The sequence below is a fragment of the Trichomycterus rosablanca genome, chromosome 13, assembly GCF_030014385.1.
Source record: "Trichomycterus rosablanca isolate fTriRos1 chromosome 13, fTriRos1.hap1, whole genome shotgun sequence".
In the NCBI taxonomy this organism is placed as follows: Eukaryota; Metazoa; Chordata; class Actinopteri; order Siluriformes; family Trichomycteridae; genus Trichomycterus; species Trichomycterus rosablanca.
Window position 1 is genome coordinate 37,607,175 of NC_086000.1, and position 24,901 is coordinate 37,632,075.

At 44.0% G+C, this 24,901-nt stretch overlaps 2 protein-coding genes across 2 annotated transcripts in view; both read left to right on the forward strand.

Moving 5' to 3' along the window:
* The window catches only part of acss1 (acyl-CoA synthetase short chain family member 1), a 29,137-nt gene extending 27,527 nt beyond the window's left edge, over positions 1-1,610 (forward strand). The window contains exon 14 of the mRNA XM_063007995.1: positions 161-1,610. Within this exon, the coding sequence (XP_062864065.1) occupies positions 161-337 (177 nt within the window). The 3' untranslated portion in view covers positions 338-1,610. The remainder of the gene's footprint in view (positions 1-160) is intronic.
* A 3,418-nt stretch (positions 1,611-5,028) lies between these two features.
* On the forward strand, positions 5,029-23,482 carry crip3 (cysteine-rich protein 3). The gene is made up of 7 exons (XM_063007996.1): positions 5,029-6,349; positions 10,011-10,105; positions 13,623-13,680; positions 15,147-15,287; positions 20,996-21,070; positions 21,573-21,667; positions 23,031-23,482. The coding sequence occupies exons 1-7, from the start codon at positions 6,307-6,309 to the stop codon at positions 23,157-23,159; spliced, it is 636 nt and encodes a 211-aa protein (XP_062864066.1). The 5' UTR covers positions 5,029-6,306; the 3' UTR covers positions 23,160-23,482.
* Positions 23,483-24,901: the final 1,419 nt, after the last annotated feature.

Genomic DNA, 24,901 nt, shown 5'->3' on the forward strand with positions numbered 1-24,901 from the left:
TGAAAATATTAATTGTGATAAATCGGCAATAACCAAGGTAATCAAAAGGGGGGCATTTACTTTTTCCCACCCCTCTATGTTCTGAGCATTGTGTAAAACACTGACGTCGCTGTCGGATCCCGTTTGTCTGACCTCTCCCTCGTCCGTCCTCCTCTCTCAGGTGGTGAAACGTCTCCCGAAGACGCGCTCGGGGAAGATCATGAGGAGGATCCTGCGCAAAGTGGCCATGGAGAAGGCCGACGGTCTCGGGGACACGTCTACCCTGGACGACCCTGCCGTGGTGTCCGAGATCGTCCAGGCGTATCAACGGTACAAGAGCAGGACGGCGAAGGCGTGAAGAAGAGCCGGACTGTTTCTCGGGATCGTACCTGAACCGTCCGAACCGTTTCTTTGGGATTGAATCTCATAACGTCACGTTCTGGCGCTCTCCGTGGAGACCGGGATCGATTTATCATGAAGTTTATTTTAGCATTAACATACGTACACGCTGTAGTTTTCAGAGTAACGCTGCATTTTATAAATGCAACACAGAGAGACCGGTCTTGGTCCTAAATCCTGTACTAACTCCTGATTTGAGAACATGTTGCCTTTGTTTTCTTACAAACTAGAGACTCATTGATTGTGACGACCTGAATCTGGGTGGCTTCTTCTTGCTTTGTTTTGACCACAATTAATTTTTGATTGTCTCTTTTCGGGCGGGGCCTCTATTCTATTTCTATTTCTCACCAGGTCTGATAAATGTGGCGGTTCGTCCGGGATCAGTCTAGAAATAAACGTGAGCGTAAGCCGTCCTGAAATAAAAAAACTAGATTATTAATTCAGAGGGCCAAAATAAAACCTCAAACCTGCGTCCCTCTCGATTCCAGCTCTCGTCCTTCAGCCCGTGGCCTGGAAATCCATCAAACTTCCCTCATCCTTCCACAAGCAATAACAGAACCAAACTAACTGGTTTTAGGCTTATTTGTATTTTATCTTGGTATTATTTCCTCGTGTCCTCAGAACTGAGCCGTTGGGAATCGAGGGAAGGAAATAGGACGATAAAAACGGGACACGCCCGCTGACTTTTCCAGTTCCACTCATATGCGCCATGCCATAAGTGTCTTATATTAATGAACCACGCTGCCACATCAATGGAATGAAATCACATCAGGAACCACAATATCGAGATCTATCAGTATCTGCACTCCAGTGATCCATCTGCTGCTCAAGGTTTCTCATTTTGCTCAATTACCAGACGTTCTGGCCATAAGTATGTGGACACCTGATCATTCCGGAGTAAGTAAAGAGCACTTGTAAGGTCGGGTACTGATGTTGGACGAGCTGTTCGATAGGGTCGAGGGCAACGGGTGTGACCAAACTGATCAGAAAGGTCGTTCACATACTTGCGCCACATTGATAAAACGTTAATCTTGATTATAATCAACTCCGTTAATCATAATAAATCAGACGTGTGAACGATAAACACTAAGAATCACTTGAAGTGAAACATCAAAACACTCAAACAAAAGTACGACTTTATAAATCATTATAACAGTGCCTATAACTTTCTGTAATGCTTTATCTTTTTATAAGCACTAATAAAGGAGCTCTAATAAAATATCATCATCAATTTATCAACAAACTCTGTCGTGTCTCAATTGATGCCTCCTGCACTCGACTGATCTGTTGTAGCCACTGGCAGTACTACTAGCAGCTTCCACTACTACCAGTTTGCCACTGTTGGGCCCTTGAGCAAGGCCCTTATCCCTCAATTGCTTAGACAGCATCGGCTAAATGCTGAAAATGTGAATCTGCAGCTTTAAGAGACCAACTACTTCACCCACCGTATTTATTCATTCAATCATTCATTCATTCATTCATTCATCCATAACCACTAATTACAAATACAGATGGTGCTTGTCAGTACATGAACTAAGCCACTAGGGGGACATATGGGTGCACCCTTGGTGCTGGTCCCAAGCCCGGATAAACAGGAGGGTTGAGTCAAGAAGGGCATTCAATGAACGAACTGCAAATCGCAATCATCACTACAAGGGGCACAGACCAGGAAAGGGCCTTCCTTATACTGTTGCCACAAACTCAAACCAACTCTGGATGCTTTTCTAGAATTGGCAACCCACCTTTTGCATGCTATTGGAAGGTAAAGAAAAACTAGCTCCTTGATGAGAACAAGGTTCATGCCAGGGAGGAACAATGCCAACTCATTAGATACAGTGACCGGAATCAAGGGTCAGACCCTGGTCCCTAGGACCCTGACGTTTGTCTGGGCATTCATTGGGCACAGTTGGCCATGTATGAGTGGCATGGATTGAATGGATTCAATCTGCATGGGCAGCGGAAATATACGGACGGAGGGAGCAGCCTGGTTTGTTTGAGCTGAGACTGTTAAAACTCCACTGCTCCGGGCTTTGTGTGGCAGGGCAGTGGTTGCCAGAGTGTACAGGGGAATGGAGTATGTCCAAATTGGTTGCACCGCAGCTGAGATCCAGGCTCAAATGCTGTGCAGTGGGTGTTTTACAGTGGAGATGGACACACTAGACCCTGATCACCATTGAAAATTGGTTACAAAAATATATAGACACATTAAATATGTTTTTATTCAGTCTCAGAGTCATCCTGATCAAGGTTACGGTGGGTCCAGGTCCAGGGCATCACACACTCATTCACTCACTTATACTACTTTAGAACTAAAGTACTTTAGGACTTTAGAACAGCAAATCCACCTTCTGAATGTGTTTAACCAGGAAACTTGGGGACACTGGAAATAAAACAATGTTTTCCAGTTTCCTCCTACGTACCAGTATATGCAGAAGGTGGATTGGCTGCTGTAAACTGCCTGTAGGTCTAAATAAGAGGGTAAATATCTGGGTATGTAATGCCATACAATCGATGGACACCGTCCAGTAAGTGAATGCGACCATGACTCACTTTAACCTCTAGGGGGCAGCATGGTACCGAATACTAATTGAGGTCTTCGCCAAGTCTCACACTTAGGTTGCTGCCAATCCACCTTCTGACACTTTTGTGAGGTGAGAAGGAACTAAACTAAACCGGAAAAAGCCCATCAATTCAAGGATCCAAGCTGCTGTCAGGGTTGCCAGGTCTACGGAGAATAATCAAGTCCAAAGTCTGTCTAAAACCCTCACTCCATTTGGATGCTGAATCTAGCCAAACATCTAAGGTGTCACATATAAAGTTGCCATGTCGAGCAAAAACACCCATCCCAAAGTCTGTCTAAAACCCAGCTTTTAGAAGCTAAAACTAGCCCAAAATCTTTTAAGTTTATAAATGGCAACAGAGAACTACCAGTGTACGACTCTTAAATCTTCTGTTAATCTTACTTTGTTTTTAATTTTATATTCTAATTTATACTTCCTGTGAAGCATTGTGTTCACAATGATATTATTTGTATAGTTATTTTATTATATTATTTACAAAATTATCATTTATATGATACAGGGACAGTGGTGGCCGACCTTGTGCTCTGACCCAAACAATACATGGAATAGGAATTTCATTGTACTGTACATGTGTATATGTATATATATAACAAAGGAATTCTTATTTTATTTAGAAAGATTAGATAGACAGACGGAGCGATAGATAGATAGATAGATAGATAGATAGATAGATAGATAGATAGATAGATAGATAGATAGATAGATAGATAGATTAGATAGATAGATTAGATAGATAGATAGATTAGATAGATAGATAGATAAATGGGTGGGTGAATGGATGGATTTAACTAGTTGTTGCTCAGTACAGGTACAAGGCAACAAAATGCAGTTAACATCTACCAGAAGTGCAAATAGTAACATTGTGCAAAAATATCAGAATATCAGTAAACTTACATAATCTATGATTAATATATACTGTACTTATAACTACAGCTATTTACATATATGGTATTATGTCTATGTACATAGTACTATATACATAATAGTAATAATAATAAGCATACGAAAAAGAATGGGATTAGCCAAGTATCTATTATAATAATAAAAGTAATATTAATAATAAAGATGTGTTAAGTAAATAACTATACAATTATATTTATAACTATATAAAGACGCTGCTAAATAACTATACATATATATATGTATGTGTACATGTATGTAAAGTGCAGGTGCAAATGATAAATAAATAATAAATACTAGGTCCAGTGTGTAGTCTGGGTGTTAGTGGTGTTAGCAGTGTGGTGTTCAGGAAATAAACTGTTTCTATTAATATGTTATTTATTATTATTATTTTATAATCATTTCAGATCCCAATCAAGAACATCTAATAGTAACACAATAAACAGAACTGAACTGAATTTGACTTGTACTCACTTTATCAGTTCTGTCCTCTCCTGAACTTTTTTTGTCTATCCAGTCCCTTCTGATTTCTGATTAGAAATGTAGGTTACACGAGGGGCAGTTTTGAACTTTTGGACAGTCCTTCTATTGGCACTACAATTCTGACTGTTTGCTATTTTCTGTCTATAGTTTGTCGTCTTCTCTTCGTCAGGACTTTTCAGGACTACTTTCCAAACTCTTTATTTTGCTGCCATGCTGCACAGCTTCCTGATTTGAGGTTTGATTAAGAACTATTTACTATTTTCTTAGAACTTTTCTTTTTCTTTTCTATGTACGTGGGTGAGCATGCGCACCTTTTGTACATCAATCTGCACATTTTCTTATATTTGCACTGTGGTTCACTTTATAATTTATATTTTATAGCTTTTACTCACAATCTATAACAGACTTACAATGTAAACTGAAATAACACCTCCATATGTACCCTCAGGTCCTGTTGTTGTTGTGTGGTGGTGTGATTATACAGATCCTTGTTTGTATCATGAGAATCTCTGTAGTGTGTACTATTACTTTTACCTTCTTGATTTATGTAACTTGCTACTGAGGCCTTAACTAACTAACCAACCATCCATCTAAGGGTGATTCTTCAATTGCGGGCTCTTTTTACCATCTTAACTTTTGAAAAATAAAATTAGTAATAATTTAGTTTTAATTATGTGAAGATGATGCTCACATGCTTTAGAGCAAAGACTTTATATGATGGCTACAATTGAGCTTATATAGAATTTTAATATTTCATATTTATTTGCGAAGTGGCAGCAAAATGTCATCATGTGTTGGTAATAACGTGTTGCGGTAATGAAAATTGTTACTTTTTTAAAGAAAAAAACTAGCTAGGCCATGGATTTGCTAAAGCTAGTCAACAGCTAGTACAAGATGCACTTTTAAATAAATAAATAATGTGCAAATTTCTTTTTTTCTTTTTTTTTGGTAAAGTACTGCCGTACTGATGTAAATGGTAATGACGCTGAATAAATATACTCTATGATCAGGAGGAATACATGATTAAATTACTCACATTTCCAGACATTAAAATATCGATCTTCTCTCATGGCTGGCATGTGCTTCCTTGCAAGTCTTTGTTTCCATGGTTACAACATAAACAAGTGTTACCTTCAAATGATTCCCTACAGAAACCGTACACTGCTGCGGTAATGACGATAATGCCGGGGACAGTCATATATTGCTCAAAAATATGCATAGGTTGTACAAATATGAAAAAAAAATACATTTTGTTTCTTTTTAAGTTATTATAAAACTCATATTGTGATGTTTATAATGAATTAATCACTTTTTAGCATTTTATTAGAGCAGAGAAGTTTTAAAGTCTGGGTTGGGGACAAGGCCAAAGTAGCAAAATATTGATGTTTAAATCATCATAAAAAATGAAAATCATAATTATTTTGGTATGTAATTTTTTTTAGTGATGCAATGAATGATCTTTTTAATACCTAAAATATTTGTTTTGTAATAAAGTATTTTTAATACAAATTTATAACTTAGGGACGTAAAAGTTCCCCTAATTGAAGAATCACCCCTAAACATTTGTGCTGTTTTTCCATCCTCCTTAGCAAGTGCTGAGTAGATTTCTACAGTGGATTTCGATTTCGTTAGTTAACACCATCACTACACATTCAAAAAACAGTTCATTTTAATTTTGTACTGTTTGTAATAAAAGCATTTTAGCGGCTCTGGTACGTTTTGAAAGTAGCCCCCCAAAAAATCGCCACTCCATTTCAAAACAAACACAATTTTGCGTGGAAAACGCGAACCTGGCAACTCTGTGTGCTACTGTTCAGTCACGGTGCCAACCTGTAGCTCTTAAATTTTTTGATTGACGTGTCTTAAACCAATGGGAATAGCGGAATAGGGAGTGGGCGGGACTTATTCTTCTGTCTAGGCTTGAAGCGGAGCAGCGCGTCTCCTCACTGTTCATCCCATCATCATGAGCTCCAAGTGCCCACGCTGCCACAAACCCGTCTACTTCGGTAAGCCATCACAATAACTCTCTACATTTCATTTAACTGAGTGCTGTTTACATTCTGCTGAGTTTTTCATGACTAAATGACTAACAGAAGCTCAACTTCTCAGAAAGTTGCCTTGTATATGATCAGATTCGGTCTAAAATGTACATTTAGGTAAAATTTACCACATTCTATATTTATCTATGCATCAAAAAGCAGCCAAACTACCTTAACTCACTATATTTTATTAATTAGAACTTTAGTCATGTGTGATATAACCCGCTATAAAACTATTTGCTGTCGACCTGGCCGGGCGTCCAAACAGACACAATTGGCCGTGCCCGAGGGAGGGAGGGAGGACAGACTTGTGTTATTGATCAGTATGTGTCAGCAGGAATGTCCTGTGGATAAAGATGTACATTGTACGATAGAAATGGATATGACTAAATTGGTGTCCAACAGACAAAATTGGCCGTGCCCAAAGGAGGGAGGTCGCTGGGTTCCTCACTCAGGGTTGTCGAGTGTGTTAGTGTGTGTTGTGCTGGTATGAGTGGGTCAGACACAGCAGCGCTGCTGGAGTTTTTAAACACCTCACCGTCACTGCTGGACTGAGAATAGTCCACCAACCGAAAAGATCCAGCCGACAGCGCCCCGTGTGCAGCGTCCTGTGACCACTGATGAAGGTCTAGAAGATGACCGACTCAAGCAGCAGCAATAGATGAGCGATCGTCTCTGACTTTACATCTACAAGGTGGACCGACTAGGTAGGAGTGTGTAATAGAGTGGACAGTGAGTGGACACGGTGTTTAAAAACTCCAGCAGCGCTGCTGTGTCTGATCCACTCATACCAGCACGATGCACTAGTTCGGATGTAGAGACCATGTACAGGGTGCAGAAATATTTTCGGGATTTTATGGCCGTCTCGGTCCTTTATTGTGTCGGTCGGAATCATAAACATCCTCTCCTTGTTTATCCGTCTCCCCCAGAGCGCCGCGCATGAGCTAAAATACACGGGGAACAATGAGTTCGGACGCGGGAGTCATGTTTAAGTGTGGCTCCTGCACTGACCGGCCCACATTCCTGAGGTGTCTTTTGTTCCTCACACACACATTCCAGACTCTGAATGCACTCAGGCTGGACATTGAGCTCTGTGGGAGGCAGTGGACAAACAAGGAAAGGACATTCACCAGTCCTACAAAAACAAAGCAGTCCGAGACACCAGCCGAATCTCAAACGTCTTCCTGTGCCCTACTTAGGACGTTATATAATCACCCCGCAGAGTGCACTGAGCACCGAGGCATCAGATATCCAAAATATCTAGACAAGCCCCATCCTATAGGATGCCACGTGTGATATAACCCACTATATAAACGCATTCTGGAGCTCTCAAGCTTCAAAGTCAGTTTTGCTGTCTACCTGGCCAGGTGTCCAACAGACACCTGGTCGTGCCTGAGGGAGGGAGGGAGGACACACATTGTGTTATTGCGTCAGCAGGAATGTCCTGTGGATAAACATGTAGGTCGTAAGATAGGAAAAGGTTAACCCGTCGACCTGGCCGGGCGTCCAACAGACACAACTGGGCGTGCCCGAAGGAGGGCGGTCACTGTGTCGCAGGGAGGACACACTTTCGCTGACGTCATTTCTGTTATTGATCAGTATGTATCAGCAGGAATGTCCGGTGGATAAATACGTAGGTCGTAAGATAGGAAAAGGCTACCCGTCTACCTGGCCAGGCGCCCAACAGATGCAATTGGCTGTGCCTGAGGGAGGGAGGAAGGTCGCTGGATTCCTTACTCTGTATGCGATATGGCTCTCTGTGAGACTCTGTCCCTGGCAGGCACGTATGACTGAGGGGGTATGTCATAGTCTGCAGTCTCTCCTTGGTCAGGGCAGAAAAAATGGATATGACTAAATTAGAGAAAAAGGGTAACAATATAGGGTATGCTACAGCTCCTATACCCCACACAGTGAACTATACGTCCAGTAGGAAGCTGGGTTGCTATAGGCTGCAGCATTGTTCCAATTCGTCCCACTGGAGTTCTCTACACCGTTGCTGGAAAGTTGAAATGAAGTAGGGGCGTCCACATACTTTTGGCCCTATAGCGTAAATGTACTCCGTTAGAAGTGCTGATGTGCTAGCCAGGATGTACGACGTGATCCAGCATTTAAAGAGTCCGAGTTCACTGTGAGCAAACAGAAAAGGTTTGTTTACTTTAACTTGGACCCTACAGAGGCCGAGTGACCTAAAGAAGTGCACCACGGGTCTCCCGATGATACCATATATTGATACTATATTAACCTTTATCCATCCAATAAAAATGCTAGACCCGGCCACACAAATCCCAACAAATCACAGAGAGGAAGTCTATATATAGCTACGAGAGCGCACGCTTGTGTAGACGTTGTTTGCGTTATCGATCGTGTCAGCAGCGATGACCTGTGGATAAATACTGTATGTAGATCATAAGATAGAAAAAGAGGAAGTCGGGTAATAAACTCGCAGACCGGCGGTGTTTACTGGCCTTCTGATTCCGTGTCTGCACCATAGGGTGCACCAGCCCTACAAAATTGCTTCATACTGTGGGTCTGTCTGAAAACCACTCTGTATTGAATTTGGAGTGTGCCTGTGAGAACTTGTGCCCACTCGTTCAGTCAGTGGGGTCAGTGAGGTCAGACACGGACGTTGGAAGAGAGGGTCTGACCTTCTCTATATTGAATCGAGTGTGCTTGTGGGGATTTGTGCCCACTTGTTCAGTCAACATTGTCAGTAAGATCAGGCACGTATATTAGAAGAGAAGGTCTGACTCCCTCTGCATTGAATTTGGAGTGTGTCTGTGGGAATTTGTGCCCACGATCGAGTCAGTAGAGTCAGTAAGATCAGGCAGGGGATGTTGGAAGAGGTCTGACCTTCTCTGTATTGAATTTGGAGTGTGCCTGTGGGAATTTGTGCCCATCGATTTAGTCAACATTGTCAGTAATATCAGGCACGGATATTAGAAGAGAAGGTCTGACTCTCTCTATATTGAATTTGAAGTGCGTCTGTGGGAATTTGTGCCCACTTGTTCAGTCGGTGAGATCAGGCACGGAGGTTGGAAGCGAAGAGAAGAGGTCTGACTCACAGTCCGAGTGTGATTCATCCCAAAAGTGTTAAGTTGGCATTTTATACATCTGTGAGCAACGGCTGTGGCAGAAATGACCAAATTAAATGATTAGGAGGGGTGTCCACAAACTTCTGGCCGTATAGTGTAATTGCTGTGCTGTGCGCTAGACCAAACACAGAGTGTGTGAGTGTGTGTGTGTGTGTGTGTGTGTGTGTGTAATAACAGGACGTCCCTGATAACAGTCATCATGTGTGTGAACCATAACAGTAATAATTCAGGGTTAAGCTCTCTGTACGGCAAAAAGTATGTGGACGCTTGTCATAATTATTACGTTCAGGTGTATATACAGGTAAATGATATGCTTCTGACTTGTGACAACAGTTTAGGGAAGGCCCTTTGCTGCTCCGACATGACTGTGACATGGGAGGACACAAAACCCTGACCGCCACTCCAACGAAGACCTCTGGGATGATTTGGAATGATGATTCTTTCAGAATGTTAGAAATCGAATGTAGTAATCACAGCAGAATAAAATAACCAGTCGAGTTTGTGTGTGTGTGTGTGTGTGTGTGTGTGTGTCTCAGCGGAGAAGGCGAGCTCTCTGGGGAAGAACTGGCATCGTTTCTGTCTGAAATGTGAACGCTGTAACAAGATTCTCTCGCCCGGCGGCCACGCTGAGGTAAGCCGGCATTACTTTTGATCTTTAACCCCCGGCGCCTGGAGGTCACTGGTCCAGGAGAGGAATCGAGGGAGTGATCACAGACATGGCTGGATTACTGACCGGGCCAGTGGGGCCAGCGCCCAGGGGCCCTTGAGGTCAGGGGGCCCCGGCCCAAAACATTTTTCGATGCCTATCAACATTTAAGATACAATATATTTTTATTTCCGAGGGCCCTCCATTTTAAGGATCCTCTGACTATTAGGGACTTTGACCCCAGTGCCTCTTGGGGGCCCTAGCCATGCTTTTGGGGCCCCTAGCCATGCTTTTGGGGGCCCTTATGAAAATGGATGAGGCGTTGTGGCACTGCTCTGACTTCGACTTCTGGCTATTAGGGATCCTAGGAAAGAGGGGGGCATATTTTTAGAGGGCCCTGGTTATGAGAGCCCCTACCAGGGGGCCCTAGAGAAGAGCAGGGCATACCATTAGAGGGCCCTTGATCACGAGGGCCCCTGCTATGGGGCCCTTGACTTCCATAGAAGTCGTTTACCATGGCTCCTTGACTTTCTAGGGACCTACAAATTGCCAGGCAAGCTACCATATTTCATAACAGACGTTTTGTTGCAAATATGCGATTCAGGCCCTTACTTAATGTTTCTGAATTTGTATTGTTTCAAAATTATTATGTTCAATTTCTCTTAAGCGCAGAGACACAAATTAATTTAGCAATTTTGCAATTATTTATGTTTAAGACAAGCAATTTCAAGCAGTGTGAATGCATACACACACTTAACTGAGCTATTTGATGTTCTTTTCATGCCTGACAATATGTCCAACAGTGAGCTCACTTTAAAGGCTAACTCACTCGCTGCAGCATATCCTTCAGATCTGAACATGAGCCTGGCAGATGAATTTATACAATACAAATCATTCATAACAGAAAAAGAAAAATGTCCTAGTAAAATGCTCAAAACCATGATCAATTTGAATTTACAGTCAACCTTTCCAAATGTCTACATAGCACTTAGACTTTTTTTGACTGTGCCTATCACAAATTGTGAAGGGGAGCGTTCATTCTCCAAACTGGCTCGTATTAAGAATGAACTCAGGATTAGGATGCGCCAAAACCGCCTGAACTCACTGTCACTTCTGGCCATTGAATCAGATTTGGTCAGACAGATTAATTTTGATGAATTAGTGGATGACTTTGCAAGAAAGAAGAGTAGAAAGAAACGTATATAAAATAGATTCTTGTGTTAGGGTTAGTTAATGACAGGTTGTTTAATGTATTAATTTATTTATGTTTTTGGAGGGGGGGGGCGCGGGGTTTGCCCTGGGGCCCAGACTATCCTTAATCCGTCCTTGATCACAGAGCTGGACACCCGACCCTCTCTTATTAAATAAAGGGTCTGTTGTTGTTTGGCGAGATCCATGGTATGACTGCACAGATTCATTCCTACAAGATTCACACACAAGATTAGTCATGTGACCAGTCGTTCTTGTGTGGTTTGCATGTTCTCCCCGTGTCTGTGTGGGTTTCCTCCCACAGTAGTCAGGTTAATTGGAGCTACTAGAAATTATCGTAGTGTGCGTGTTCTGTGATGGACTGGCGACACGTCTGGGCTGTTTCCTGCCTTTCGTCCAGTGAATTGGACCCACCGCAACCCTGACCAGGATGGTAAAACAGACAATGAATGAATGAGTCATGTGACCATCTTCTGTTTTAGCAGAGCGCCTGTAGTTCTAGCTCACACACACACACAGAGATGGATGAAATACAGTCGGTACTTGTTAGTGCGCTCGGAGCTCGTACCCTCTCACCCCACTCACACACTCACACACTCACACACATCTTTATCTCCTGGTGTTATTTTAGTCCCAACATCAGGTGACCCACGTGGTCCTTCCAGTAGGGGACGTGCATGTGGTCACAAGCTAGAGTAACTGAAGTGGACATGGGGTGAAGCAGAACAGAACATTTTATCAGCTCCACTTACCATATAGAAGCACTTTGTAGTTCTACAATAACTGACTGTAGTCCATCTGTTTCTCTACATAGTTTTTAACCCCCCTTTACTCTGTTCTTCAATGGTCAGGACCACCACAGAGCAGGTATTATTTAAGTGGTGGATGATTCTCAGCACTGCAGTGACACTGACATGGTGGTGGTGTGTTAGTGTGTGTTGTGCTGGTATGAGTGGATCAGACACAGCAGCGCTGCTGGAGTTATTAAACACCGTGTCCACTCACTGTCCACTCTATTAGACACTCCTACCTAGTCGGTCCACCATGTAGATGTAAAGTCAGAGACGATCGCACATCTATTGCTGCTGTTTGAGTCGGTCATCTTCTAGACCTTCATCAGTGGTCACAGGACGCTGCCCACGGGGCGCTGTTGGCTGGATATTTTTGGTCGGTGGACTATTCTTAGTCCAGCAGTGACAGTGAGGTGTTTAAAAACTCCAGCAGCAATCATCCACCACCTAAATAATACCTGCTCTGTGGTGGTCCTGTGGTGGTCCTGACCATTGAAGAACAGCATGAAAGGGGGCTAACAAAGCATGTAGAGAAACAGATGGACTACAGTCAGTAATTGTAGAACTACAAAGTGCTTCTATATGGTAAGTGGAGCTGATGAAATATTAGCTGTAGCCAAAACGCCAAGTCACAGTTCTATTGGTGGATCATTTCCAGCCGAACTCTCCAAATTACCGGTGCTCATAATGCGCCCCAGACTTTAAATCACAGAGGAAGTGATGTCATACTCCAGAGATCAACACCGACGTGCTGAGCTAAACACTTTCTGTCCGCGCTGAATGCAGGTCTCTGTGTGTGTGTGTGTGTGTGTGTGTGTGTGTGTGTGTGTACTGTTCCCTGTATGGGCACCGGTTCACCCCGACACACATGGAAAAGATTTAAGGAAAATGTTTTAGGAGTTTGGAGTGTGTTTGTGGGAATTTGTGCCCATTTATTCTGTCAACATCGTCAGTGAGGTCAGGCGCTGACGTTGGAAGAGAACAGCAGGCCTGGCTCGCAGTCCGAGTGTAATTCATCCCAAAAGTGTCGAGTTGGGTTGAGACCAGAGCTCAAACCACATCTTTATAGAGTGCTCAGGGGTGTAATCATGCTGAAAGAGAAAGTGAACTTCCCCAAACTGTTGCCATAAAGTAAAAAGCATATCATTCACCTTCTTTCATTTTGATACACCTGTTAGCAACGGATGTGGCACAAACAACTACATTCAGTGATGAGAGGCGTCCACATACTTTTGACCATATAGTGCTCGTAGGTTGAAGAACCGGAGAAGGTTCTCGTCAGTAGATGAAGGGCTTGAAGTGTCTTTTATAGACGTGAAGAGACTCAAACTGATGTAGAAAGTTCATTCCACCTTCTTGGTGCTCATACAGAGAAGAACCTCCATGCTGGACCTCCCTAAATTCTGGTTGGATCACGACCAGCCAGAGACGTTGCATATGAATCTATCTGATCATCATCTTCTTTTTTTTTTCTAATAAACGACTGTTTTTCTTCTCAACAGCACGATGGATTGCCGTACTGTCATAAACCCTGCTACGGAACCCTGTTTGGACCAAAAGGTGAGGAAGACGAATAGAAATATGTAGAAAACCACATCTCTATCCTTTTATCTCCAAAGCTAGTCGTACCCAATTCCTCACATACATCACTCACCCCAAAAGAACACATCCACGCACTGCTCTCTGTTATTCACTATTTCTGTGCAGTTCCTCAACCAGCCACCAGAGGCCACAACTGCAGCAGTGATGAATTATTCTTTCAGCCCGCTCACTCTCAGACACAGCCAATCAATCGTGTCTGTGTAGGTGCCCGGCGGCCAATAGCAAAGCTTCAGGTCTCAGTGTGTGGGCCAACAGACCTAAGTGCCACTCACGGCACCCTTCTATGAAGGCTCTCTCAACCGCTTATCCAATTATGATCGCCGGGGGGTGTTGGAGCCCATCCCAGCTTTTCAATGGGCGCAAGGCACACAGTAACACCCTGAACGGGGCGCCAGTCCATCACAGGGCACACACACACACACCCATTCACCTATAGGGCAATTCAGTGTCTCCAATTAACCTGACTGCATGTTTTTGTACTGTGGGAGGAAACCCACACAGACACGGGGAGAACATGCAAACTCCACACAGAAAGAACCCGGGCCGCCCCGCCTGGGGATAGAACCCAGGACCTTCTTGCTGTGAGGCAACAGTGCTACCCACCGAGCCATCGTGGAATCTGTGCCAATTTTAGTCAGGCACCGATGACGGAGGAGAAGACCTGGCTTGCAACGCACATTATAGATCAGGGCTCAGTGCACCCAGACTCAGATTACATGGAACAGTGGGTCACTTTGCCAGGGTCAGAAAGAAAATCCAAACTGACCCGAAAGGTCCACCATGAATACCAGGATCACCCGAGGGTCCAGCAGCTTCTGTGTCATGGTAGAATGTAGGCAGCTGTAGCCTAGTGGTTAAGGTACTGGACTAGTAATCAGAAGGTCGCCGTTTCAAGCCCCACTACTGCCAGGTTGCCACTGTTGGGCCCTTGAGCAAGGCCCTTAACCCTCAGTTGCTTAGACAGTGTACTGTCTCAATAGTGCAAATCGCTTTGGATAAAAAGCGTCCGCTAAATGCCGAAAATGTAAACGTAATATCTACTGTCTACCATTCTGGGGGTGCTGTGGAGGGGCTAAGCATATTTCGGGGGGCGAAAGCTTCCCCCCTCTATTAGAGCTGCCTCAAACACACACACACACTTTTCTTAAAGTAGCTGGGAACCAAAATTAGGAATTATTTTCAGTGCTGGAAAGTTTGGGATGAATAGAATCTCAGTTTTCAGGCTACACACACACACACACACACACACACACACACACGCATTGTGGGTGTGTAACGATAATAAAGACCCTCAGCCCACCACACATTCCTCACCATACAAGGGTAAAGGCAGGGAGGACACACACACACACACACACACACACACACACACACACACACACACAGTTACGTGGCATGTTGTATAACTTAACTTTCATTAATAGGTGTGAATATCGGAGGGGCGGGGTCCTATATATATGACACGCCCCCTTCAACTCCGGTCAACAAATCATCTGACGGATCCCCAGACGTCTCACCGACAACGCCGTGGTCCCACGCCCTCATCGAACATCATCAACCCAAAGGTGCACACACACACACACACACACACACACACACACACACACACACACACACACACACACACACACAGTTTGTCGTGGTGTTTTCAACCCCCCCCCCCTAATGTTGATTGTTCACTTCCTGAGATATGTGTTATAGAGGGTTTTCCGCTGGTGGAGGGAAAAGAAGGAATGCTACTCTGCACTCAGACTAGCAAATGATGATATTCTCATGAGACTCTAAAGAAGCACACACACACACTTTTCTGTGGTTCCAACCAAACACACCTACTTTACCTTTATTGGGACTGACAGGTACACAGGCCACACCTACTTTACCTTTTTATGGGATTGTGAGGTACACAGGCCACACCTACTTTACCTTTTTATGGGATTGTGAGGTACACAGGCCACACCTACTTTACCTTTATTGGGACTGAAAGGTACACAGGCCACACCTACTTTACCTTTATTGGGACTGACAGGTACACAGGCCACACCTACTTTACCTTTTTTGGGACTGACAGGTACACAGGCCACACCTACTTTACCTTTTTATGGGATTGTGAGGTACACAGGCCACACCTACTTTACCTTTTTATGGGATTGTGAGGTACACAGGCCACACCTACTTTACCTTTTTATGGGATTGTGAGGTACACAGGCCACACCTACTTTACCTTTTTATGGGATTGTGAGGTACACAGGCCACACCTACTTTACCTTTATTGGGACTGAAAGGTACACAGGCCACACCTACTTTACCTTTATTGGGACTGACAGGTACACAGGCCACACCTACTTTTCCTTTTTATGGGATTGTGAGGTACACAGGCCACACCTACTTTACCTTTACTGGGACTGACAGGTACACAGGCCACTCCTACTTTACCTTTATTGGGACTGACAGGTACACAGGCCACACCTACTTTACCTTTATTTGGACTGACAGGTACACACGACACACCTAATTTACCTTTATTGGGACTGACAGGTACACAGGCCACACCTACTTTACCTTTATTGGGACTGACAGGTACACACGACACACCTACTTTACATTTACTGGGACTGACAGGTACACAGGCCACACCTACTTTACCTTTATTGGGACTGACAGGTACACACGACACACCTACTTTACATTTACTGGGACTAAAAGGTACACAGGCCACACCTACTTTACATTTACTGGGACTAAAAGGTACACAGGCCACACCTACTTTACCTTTTTATGGGATTGTGAGGTACACAGGCCACACCTACTTTACCTTTACTGGGACTGACAGGTACACAGGCCACACCTACTTTACCTTTACTGGGACTGATGGACACAGGCCACTCCTACTTTACCTTTATTGGGACTGACAGGTACACAGGCCACACCTACTTTACCTTTATTGGGACTGACAGGTACACACGACACACCTCCTTTACCTTTATTGGGACTGACAGGTACACAGGCCACACCTACTTTACATTTACTGGGACTGACGGGTACACAGGCCACACCTCCATTACCTCTACTAGTACTGACAGGTACTCATACCACACCTACTTTACTGAGACTGACATGTTCACAGACCACACCTACTTCACTGGGACTGATGGACACAGGCCACACCTCCTTTACTGGGACTGACACACATACCACACCTACTTTACTGGTACTGTCAGGTACACAGGCCACACCTACTTTACATTTATTGGGACTGACAGGTACACAGGCCACACCTCCTTTACCTTTATTGGGACTGATGGACACAGGCCACACCTACTTTACATTTATTGTGACTGAAAGGTACACATACCACACCTACTTTACTGGTACTGACAGGTACACAGGCCACACCTCCTTTACTGGGGCTGACAGGTACTCATACCACACCTACTTTACTGGTACTGACAGGTACACAGGCCACACCTTTACCTTTATTGGGACTGACAGGTACACAGGCCACACCCACTTTACCTTTATTGGGACTGACGGGTAAACACGCCACACCTACTTTACATTTACTGGGACTGACAGGTACATAGGCCACACCTCTTTTACTGGGACTGACAGGTACACAGACCACACCTACTTTACTGGGACTGACAGGTACACAGACCACACCTACTTTACTGGGACTGACAGGTACACAGGCCACACCTACTTTACCTTTTTATGGGATTGTGAGGTACACAGGCCACACCTACTTTACCTTTTTATGGGATTGTGAGGTACACAGGCCACACCTACTTTACCTTTATTGGGACTGAAAGGTACACAGGCCACACCTACTTTACCTTTATTGGGACTGACAGGTACACAGGCCACACCTACTTTACCTTTTTTGGGACTGACAGGTACACAGGCCACACCTACTTTACCTTTTTATGGGATTGTGAGGTACACAGGCCACACCTACTTTACCTTTTTATGGGATTGTGAGGTACACAGGCCACACCTACTTTACCTTTATTGGGACTGAAAGGTACACAGGCCACACCTACTTTACCTTTATTGGGACTGACAGGTACACAGGCCACACCTACTTTACCTTTTTTGGGACTGACAGGTACACAGGCCACACCTACTTTACCTTTTTATGGGATTGTGAGGTACACAGGCCACACCTACTTTACCTTTTTATGGGATTGTGAGGTACACAGGCCACACCTACTTTACCTTTTTATGGGATTGTGAGGTACACAGGCCACACCTACTTTACCTTTTTATGGGATTGTGAGGTACACAGGCCACACCTACTTTACCTTTACTGGGACTGACAGGTACACAGGCCACACCTACTTTACCTTTACTGGGACTGATGGACACAGGCCACTCCTACTTTACCTTTATTGGGACTGACAGGTACACAGGCCACACCTACTTTACCTTTATTGGGACTGACAGGTACACACGACACACCTCCTTTACCTTTATTGGGACTGACAGGTACACAGGCCACACCTACTTTACATTTACTGGGACTGACGGGTACACAGGCCACACCTCCATTACCTCTACTAGTACTGACAGGTACTCATACCACACCTACTTTACTGAGACTGACATGTTCACAGACCACACCTACTTCACTGGGACTGATGGACACAGGCCACACCTCCTTTACTGGGACTGACATACACATACCACACCTACTTTACTGGTACTGTCAGGTACACAGGCCACACCTACTTTACATTTATTGGGACTGACAGGTACACAGGCCACACCTCCTTTAACTTTATTGGGACTGATGGACACAGGCCACACCTACTTTACATTTATTGTGACTGAAAGGTACACATACCACACCTACTTTACTGGTACTGACAGGTACACAGGCCACACCTCCTTTACTGGGGCTGACAGGTACTCATACCACACCTACTTTACTGGTACTGACAGGTACACAGGCCACACCTCCATTACCTCTACTAGTACTGACAGGTACTCATACCACACCTACTTTACTGAGACTGACATGTTCACAGACCACACCTACTTCACTGGGACTGATGGACACAGGCCACACCTCCTTTACTGGGACTGACATACACATACCACACCTACTTTACTGGTACTGTCAGGTACACAGGCCACACCTACTTTACATTTATTGGGACTGACAGGTACACAGGCCACACCTCCTTTACCTTTATTGGGACTGATGGACACAGGCCACACCTACTTTACATTTATTGTGACTGAAAGGTACACATACCACACCTACTTTACTGGTACTGACAGGTACACAGGCCACACCTCCTTTACTGGGGCTGACAGGTACTCATACCACACCTACTTTACTGGTACTGACAGGTACACAGGCCACACCTTTACCTTTATTGGGACTGACAGGTACACAGGCCACACCCACTTTACCTTTATTGGGACTGACGGGTAAACACGCCACACCTACTTTACATTTACTGGGACTGAAAGGTACATAGGCCACACCTCTTTTACTGGGACTGACAGGTACACAGACCACACCTACTTTACTGGGACTGACAGGTACACAGACCACACCTACTTTACTGGGACTGACAGGTACACAGGCCACACCTACTTTACCTTTTTATGGGATTGTGAGGTACACAGGCCACACCTACTTTACCTTTTTATGGGATTGTGAGGTACACAGGCCACACCTACTTTACCTTTATTGGGACTGAAAGGTACACAGGCCACACCTACTTTACCTTTATTGGGACTGACAGGTACACAGGCCACACCTACTTTACCTTTTTTGGGACTGACAGGTACACAGGCCACACCTACTTTACCTTTTTATGGGATTGTGAGGTACACAGGCCACACCTACTTTACCTTTTTATGGGATTGTGAGGTACACAGGCCACACCTACTTTACCTTTATTGGGACTGAAAGGTACACAGGCCACACCTACTTTACCTTTATTGGGACTGACAGGTACACAGGCCACACCTACTTTACCTTTTTTGGGACTGACAGGTACACAGGCCACACCTACTTTACCTTTTTATGGGATTGTGAGGTACACAGGCCACACCTACTTTACCTTTTTATGGGATTGTGAGGTACACAGGCCACACCTACTTTACCTTTTTATGGGATTGTGAGGTACACAGGCCACACCTACTTTACCTTTTTATGGGATTGTGAGGTACACAGGCCACACCTACTTTACCTTTACTGGGACTGACAGGTACACAGGCCACACCTACTTTACCTTTACTGGGACTGATGGACACAGGCCACTCCTACTTTACCTTTATTGGGACTGACAGGTACACAGGCCACACCTACTTTACCTTTATTGGGACTGACAGGTACACACGACACACCTCCTTTACCTTTATTGGGACTGACAGGTACACAGGCCACACCTACTTTACATTTACTGGGACTGACGGGTACACAGGCCACACCTCCATTACCTCTACTAGTACTGACAGGTACTCATACCACACCTACTTTACTGAGACTGACATGTTCACAGACCACACCTACTTCACTGGGACTGATGGACACAGGCCACACCTCCTTTACTGGGACTGACATACACATACCACACCTACTTTACTGGTACTGTCAGGTACACAGGCCACACCTACTTTACATTTATTGGGACTGACAGGTACACAGGCCACACCTCCTTTAACTTTATTGGGACTGATGGACACAGGCCACACCTACTTTACATTTATTGTGACTGAAAGGTACACATACCACACCTACTTTACTGGTACTGACAGGTACACAGGCCACACCTCCTTTACTGGGGCTGACAGGTACTCATACCACACCTACTTTACTGGTACTGACAGGTACACAGGCCACACCTTTACCTTTATTGGGACTGACAGGTACACAGGCCACACCCACTTTACCTTTATTGGGACTGACGGGTAAACACGCCACACCTACTTTACATTTACTGGGACTGAAAGGTACATAGGCCACACCTCTTTTACTGGGACTGACAGGTACACAGACCACACCTACTTTACTGGGACTGACAGGTACACAGACCACACCTACTTTACTGGGACTGACAGGTACACAGGCCACACCTACTTTACCTTTATTTGGACTGATGGGTAAACACGCCACACCTACTTTACATTTACTGGGACTGAAAGGTACACAGGCCACACCTCTTTTACTGGTACTGACAGGTACACAGGCCACAGAGACACACATGCAGTGTGTAATTTTATATACAGTATATTCGTTTTCTGTGTGCGTTTGCAGTACCAGCTCCACCGACGCGGATGTTTGCCGGCGAGGCATCTCGGTGTCCTGGCTGTGGAACAGCCGTCTACTTCGGTAAGTGTGGCTTTACGCTTGTGTTTGAATTGCTGCCGTCCTAGTCGGGTGCTCAACAGGCACATTGTATAAAAGGGAAGCGGTGTTCTTGCTGCTGCAGTGGTGACTCCTGCTGTCTGGTGGAGGCATCAGCACATGTGGTGGAGGAATACTGGAAATAAAGCGTGTTCCACAGTATACGCTAAAGCTCTCTGTAAGAATCCTTTACTGTCTGGGGAATGGTACTGGATAGTCCCAGTGTAGGGGAGGAATTGTGATCCAGTCCTTCTTGACCAGCATTGGTTCCTTGACCTGCCTTTTGCATGAATGGGCAGAAATCTGCACAGACACACTCCAAATTCCCAAGAGGTGGGTAGAGTGCCTAAGCGGTGCCTAACAAGTTTCAGCATGGTTTTTCTATAGCTTCCCCACCGTAAAGAACCAGTTCTTGTGCCTTTATTTGAATTATTATTTATATGAATTTATTTCTTTAATGATGACGTCACACTTGTCACCCCCTCAGCGGAGAAAGTGACGTCACTGGGTCGTAACTGGCACAGACCGTGCCTGCGCTGCGAGAGGTGCAAGAAGACGCTGACATCTGGTGGCCATGCTGAGGTATTACACCCACATTCCTGAAAATGTACCATACTTTGGTTCTTGTAAACATGCACTGAATGTTTTACCTGCAAATGGATCCTCATGTCAGTGGTTCCTAAACGTTTTGCCTTCTTAACCCCCCAACCCTCACCCCCACTAGTTCTGTACTCATGTCAAGTAGGCTATAGCTTCTGGTTGGACGTGCTTATCGTTGCATTACAACAAAATCATCATAGTAATAATTTTTATTTTATTTTCATGTTTTGCCATCTGGTCAGGATCACAGTGGGTTCATTTCCCCAGAATCGCTAGATGCAGTGCAGCAACACACCCCAGACAGAACACCAATCTATTGTGGGGCCTCTGCCACCCCTCAGACATAATCAAAGGATTTGAACCCTTGATCCCTTGCACCACCCAAGCACCAATAATATCCACCAAATACATTACATTTATAAATAAAGAATAGAGTAATTTGAAAAAGTAATATGTAATTGTTGATACTATTGTTTCTACACTCACTGTCCATTTTATCAGCTCCACTTACCATATAGAAGCACTTTGTAGTTCTACAATTACTGACTGTAGTCCATCTGTTTCTCTGAAGAACAGCATGAAAGGGGGTAACAAAGCATGCAATGGTCAGGACCCCCACAGAGCAGGTATTATTTAGGTGGTGGATGATTCTCAACACTGCAGTGACACTGACATGGTGGTGGTGTGTTAGTGTGTGTTGTGCTGGTATGAGTGGATCAGACACAGCAGCGCTGCTGGAGTTTTTAAACACCTCACTGTCACTGCTGGACTGAGAATCATCCACCGACCAAAAATATCCAGCCAACAGCACCCCGTGGGCAGCGTCCTGTGACCACTGATGAAGGTCTAGAAGATGACCGACTCAAACAGCAGCAATAGATGAGCGATCGTCTCTGACTTTACATCTACAAGGTGGACCGACTAGGTAGGAGTGTCTAATAGAGTGGACAGTGAGTGGACACGGTATTTAAAAACTCCAGCAGCGCTGCTGTGTCTGATCCACTCATACCAGCACAACACACACTAACACACCACCACCATGTCAGTGTCACTGCAGTGCTGAGAATCATCCACCACCTAAATAATACCTGCTCTGTGGGGGTCCTGTGGGGGTCCTGACCATTGAAGAACAGGGTGAAAGGGGGTAACAATGCATGTAGAGAAACAGATGGACTACAGTCAGTAATTGTAGAACTACAAAGTGCTTCTATATGGTAAGTGGAGCTGATAAAATGGACAGTGAGTGTAGAAACAAGGAGGTGGTTTTAATGTTATGACTGATCGGTGTATGTGTAATGTATGTATATGATCATTTTAACACGTTATCACCACATATGTTTGACAGCATGATGGTCGACCCTATTGCCACGTGCCCTGCTACGGCTACCTGTTTGGTCCGAAAGGTGTGAACATCGGTGAGGTGGGCTGTTACGTCTATCATCACGAGAAGTCTGAGAACGAGATCATCAATTAACATAGAATGAATTAAACCGCAAACAGGAAGCAGTTTTATCTGTCATACTCTAAACAAAGATGGTTTGTACTGTATGTATTGCCAATATGTTATTACTATTTATAATCGTCACATAATAAACAGTATATACATGAACATGCACGTTACTGAAACACACAAAAACACTTTAATGATGAAACACACTAAATGAGCTTGTTCCTTCCCTCCTGTCTTTATTTTAGCTTATTTATTTAATTGTTGTATAAGTACCGAGCTGGAATTCACCAAGCTAAATGTTTTATATGGTTAATATGTACACTAATAAAACGTTCTGTACATCTGTAGTTTAATGTTTGTTTATTAGGATTTTAACGTCATGTTTTACACTGTGGTTACATCCATGACAGAACCGGTAGTTACTCATTACACAAGATTCATCAGTTCAAGTTTAATATCAAACAGTCATGGACAATTTTCTGTCTCCAATTCACTTCACTTGTATGTCATTGTACTGTGGGAGGAAACCGGAGCACCCGGAGTAAACCCACGCAGACACGGGGAGAACATGCAAACTCCACATAGAAAGGACCCGGACCGCCCCACCTGGGGATCGAACCCAGGACCTTCTTGCTGTGAGGCGACAGTGCTATTGTCTGTGTGTAACATAAGCAAGTCATCCCACGATTGAAATGCTACCTACATAATTTAATACAACACACACCTGACCATCAGCTGGTTGGACATCCCATTTTAAAGCCATGGGCATTAATATACACCCCGCAATCCCCTTCCCATTGAATTTTGCAGTGCGTCTGTGAGAATTTGTGGCCATTCAGTCAAAAAAGCAATTGTGACACTCCACTACATCCCAGTGTAGATCAGTGGGGCTGATTTGCAGTCCAGAAAAAGCCTTCACACACCTGAATGTGTCTAAAACACCTGATCTCTGTCATTAGAAAGAGCGTCCACATATTTTTACATTAAACATTATAGCTGTAGTGTTTATGAACTATGTACTTTGGTTCTGGAAGCCTCAGAAATCCAATTTTTTTAAAGAAGTGACAGTCACAGTGAAGTAAGAGAAGTTAGTAAACCTGGTCTGAATCTGTTTTCCTTAATCACATACAAACCTAACAACATATAAACCCTGAACATTTAATTATTGTGTTATGAATATAGTCACTGAAAATGGAACAAAAGACAGATAATCAAAGGAATAACACGTAAAAAAATAAACAAAAACATTAGCAGGAAACATCCGAGATACTTGTGTACTTCCAAAAACATATTTGTAAAATAAATTCTTATTTCTGGTGTGTTATTTCTAATTACTTTCTAATGATTATTGTTATTATTTATTGTTGAAGACATCTGTAATGAAGACTTACCCAGGCAGGTTTAGGATGCAAACGCAGTTTTTATTTGAGTTTATACACAAGCCCAGAGCAAACAAATCCAAAACCTCCAAAGAATCCAAAAATCATGGTCAAGGTCCAAGTCTGTGCTCAGGCGATCTACAGACAGGTTTAACCAGATGAGACACAAATTAAGTAGAATTAAGTAGAATTAAGAAAAGTTTGCTAACAGGTTCGTGTAACTCTGATACTGAAACTGAACCACAGAAAGGGTTTAAAAACAAGAACCACAAGAGAGAGAAACGAACTCAGACCAGGTGAACATAATCAGGGTAATTAACGGAGCGCAAAACGGGTGGGAAACACACATATGGGAAAAGGTAAAAGTCCTGAGACTGAAAACGGGTG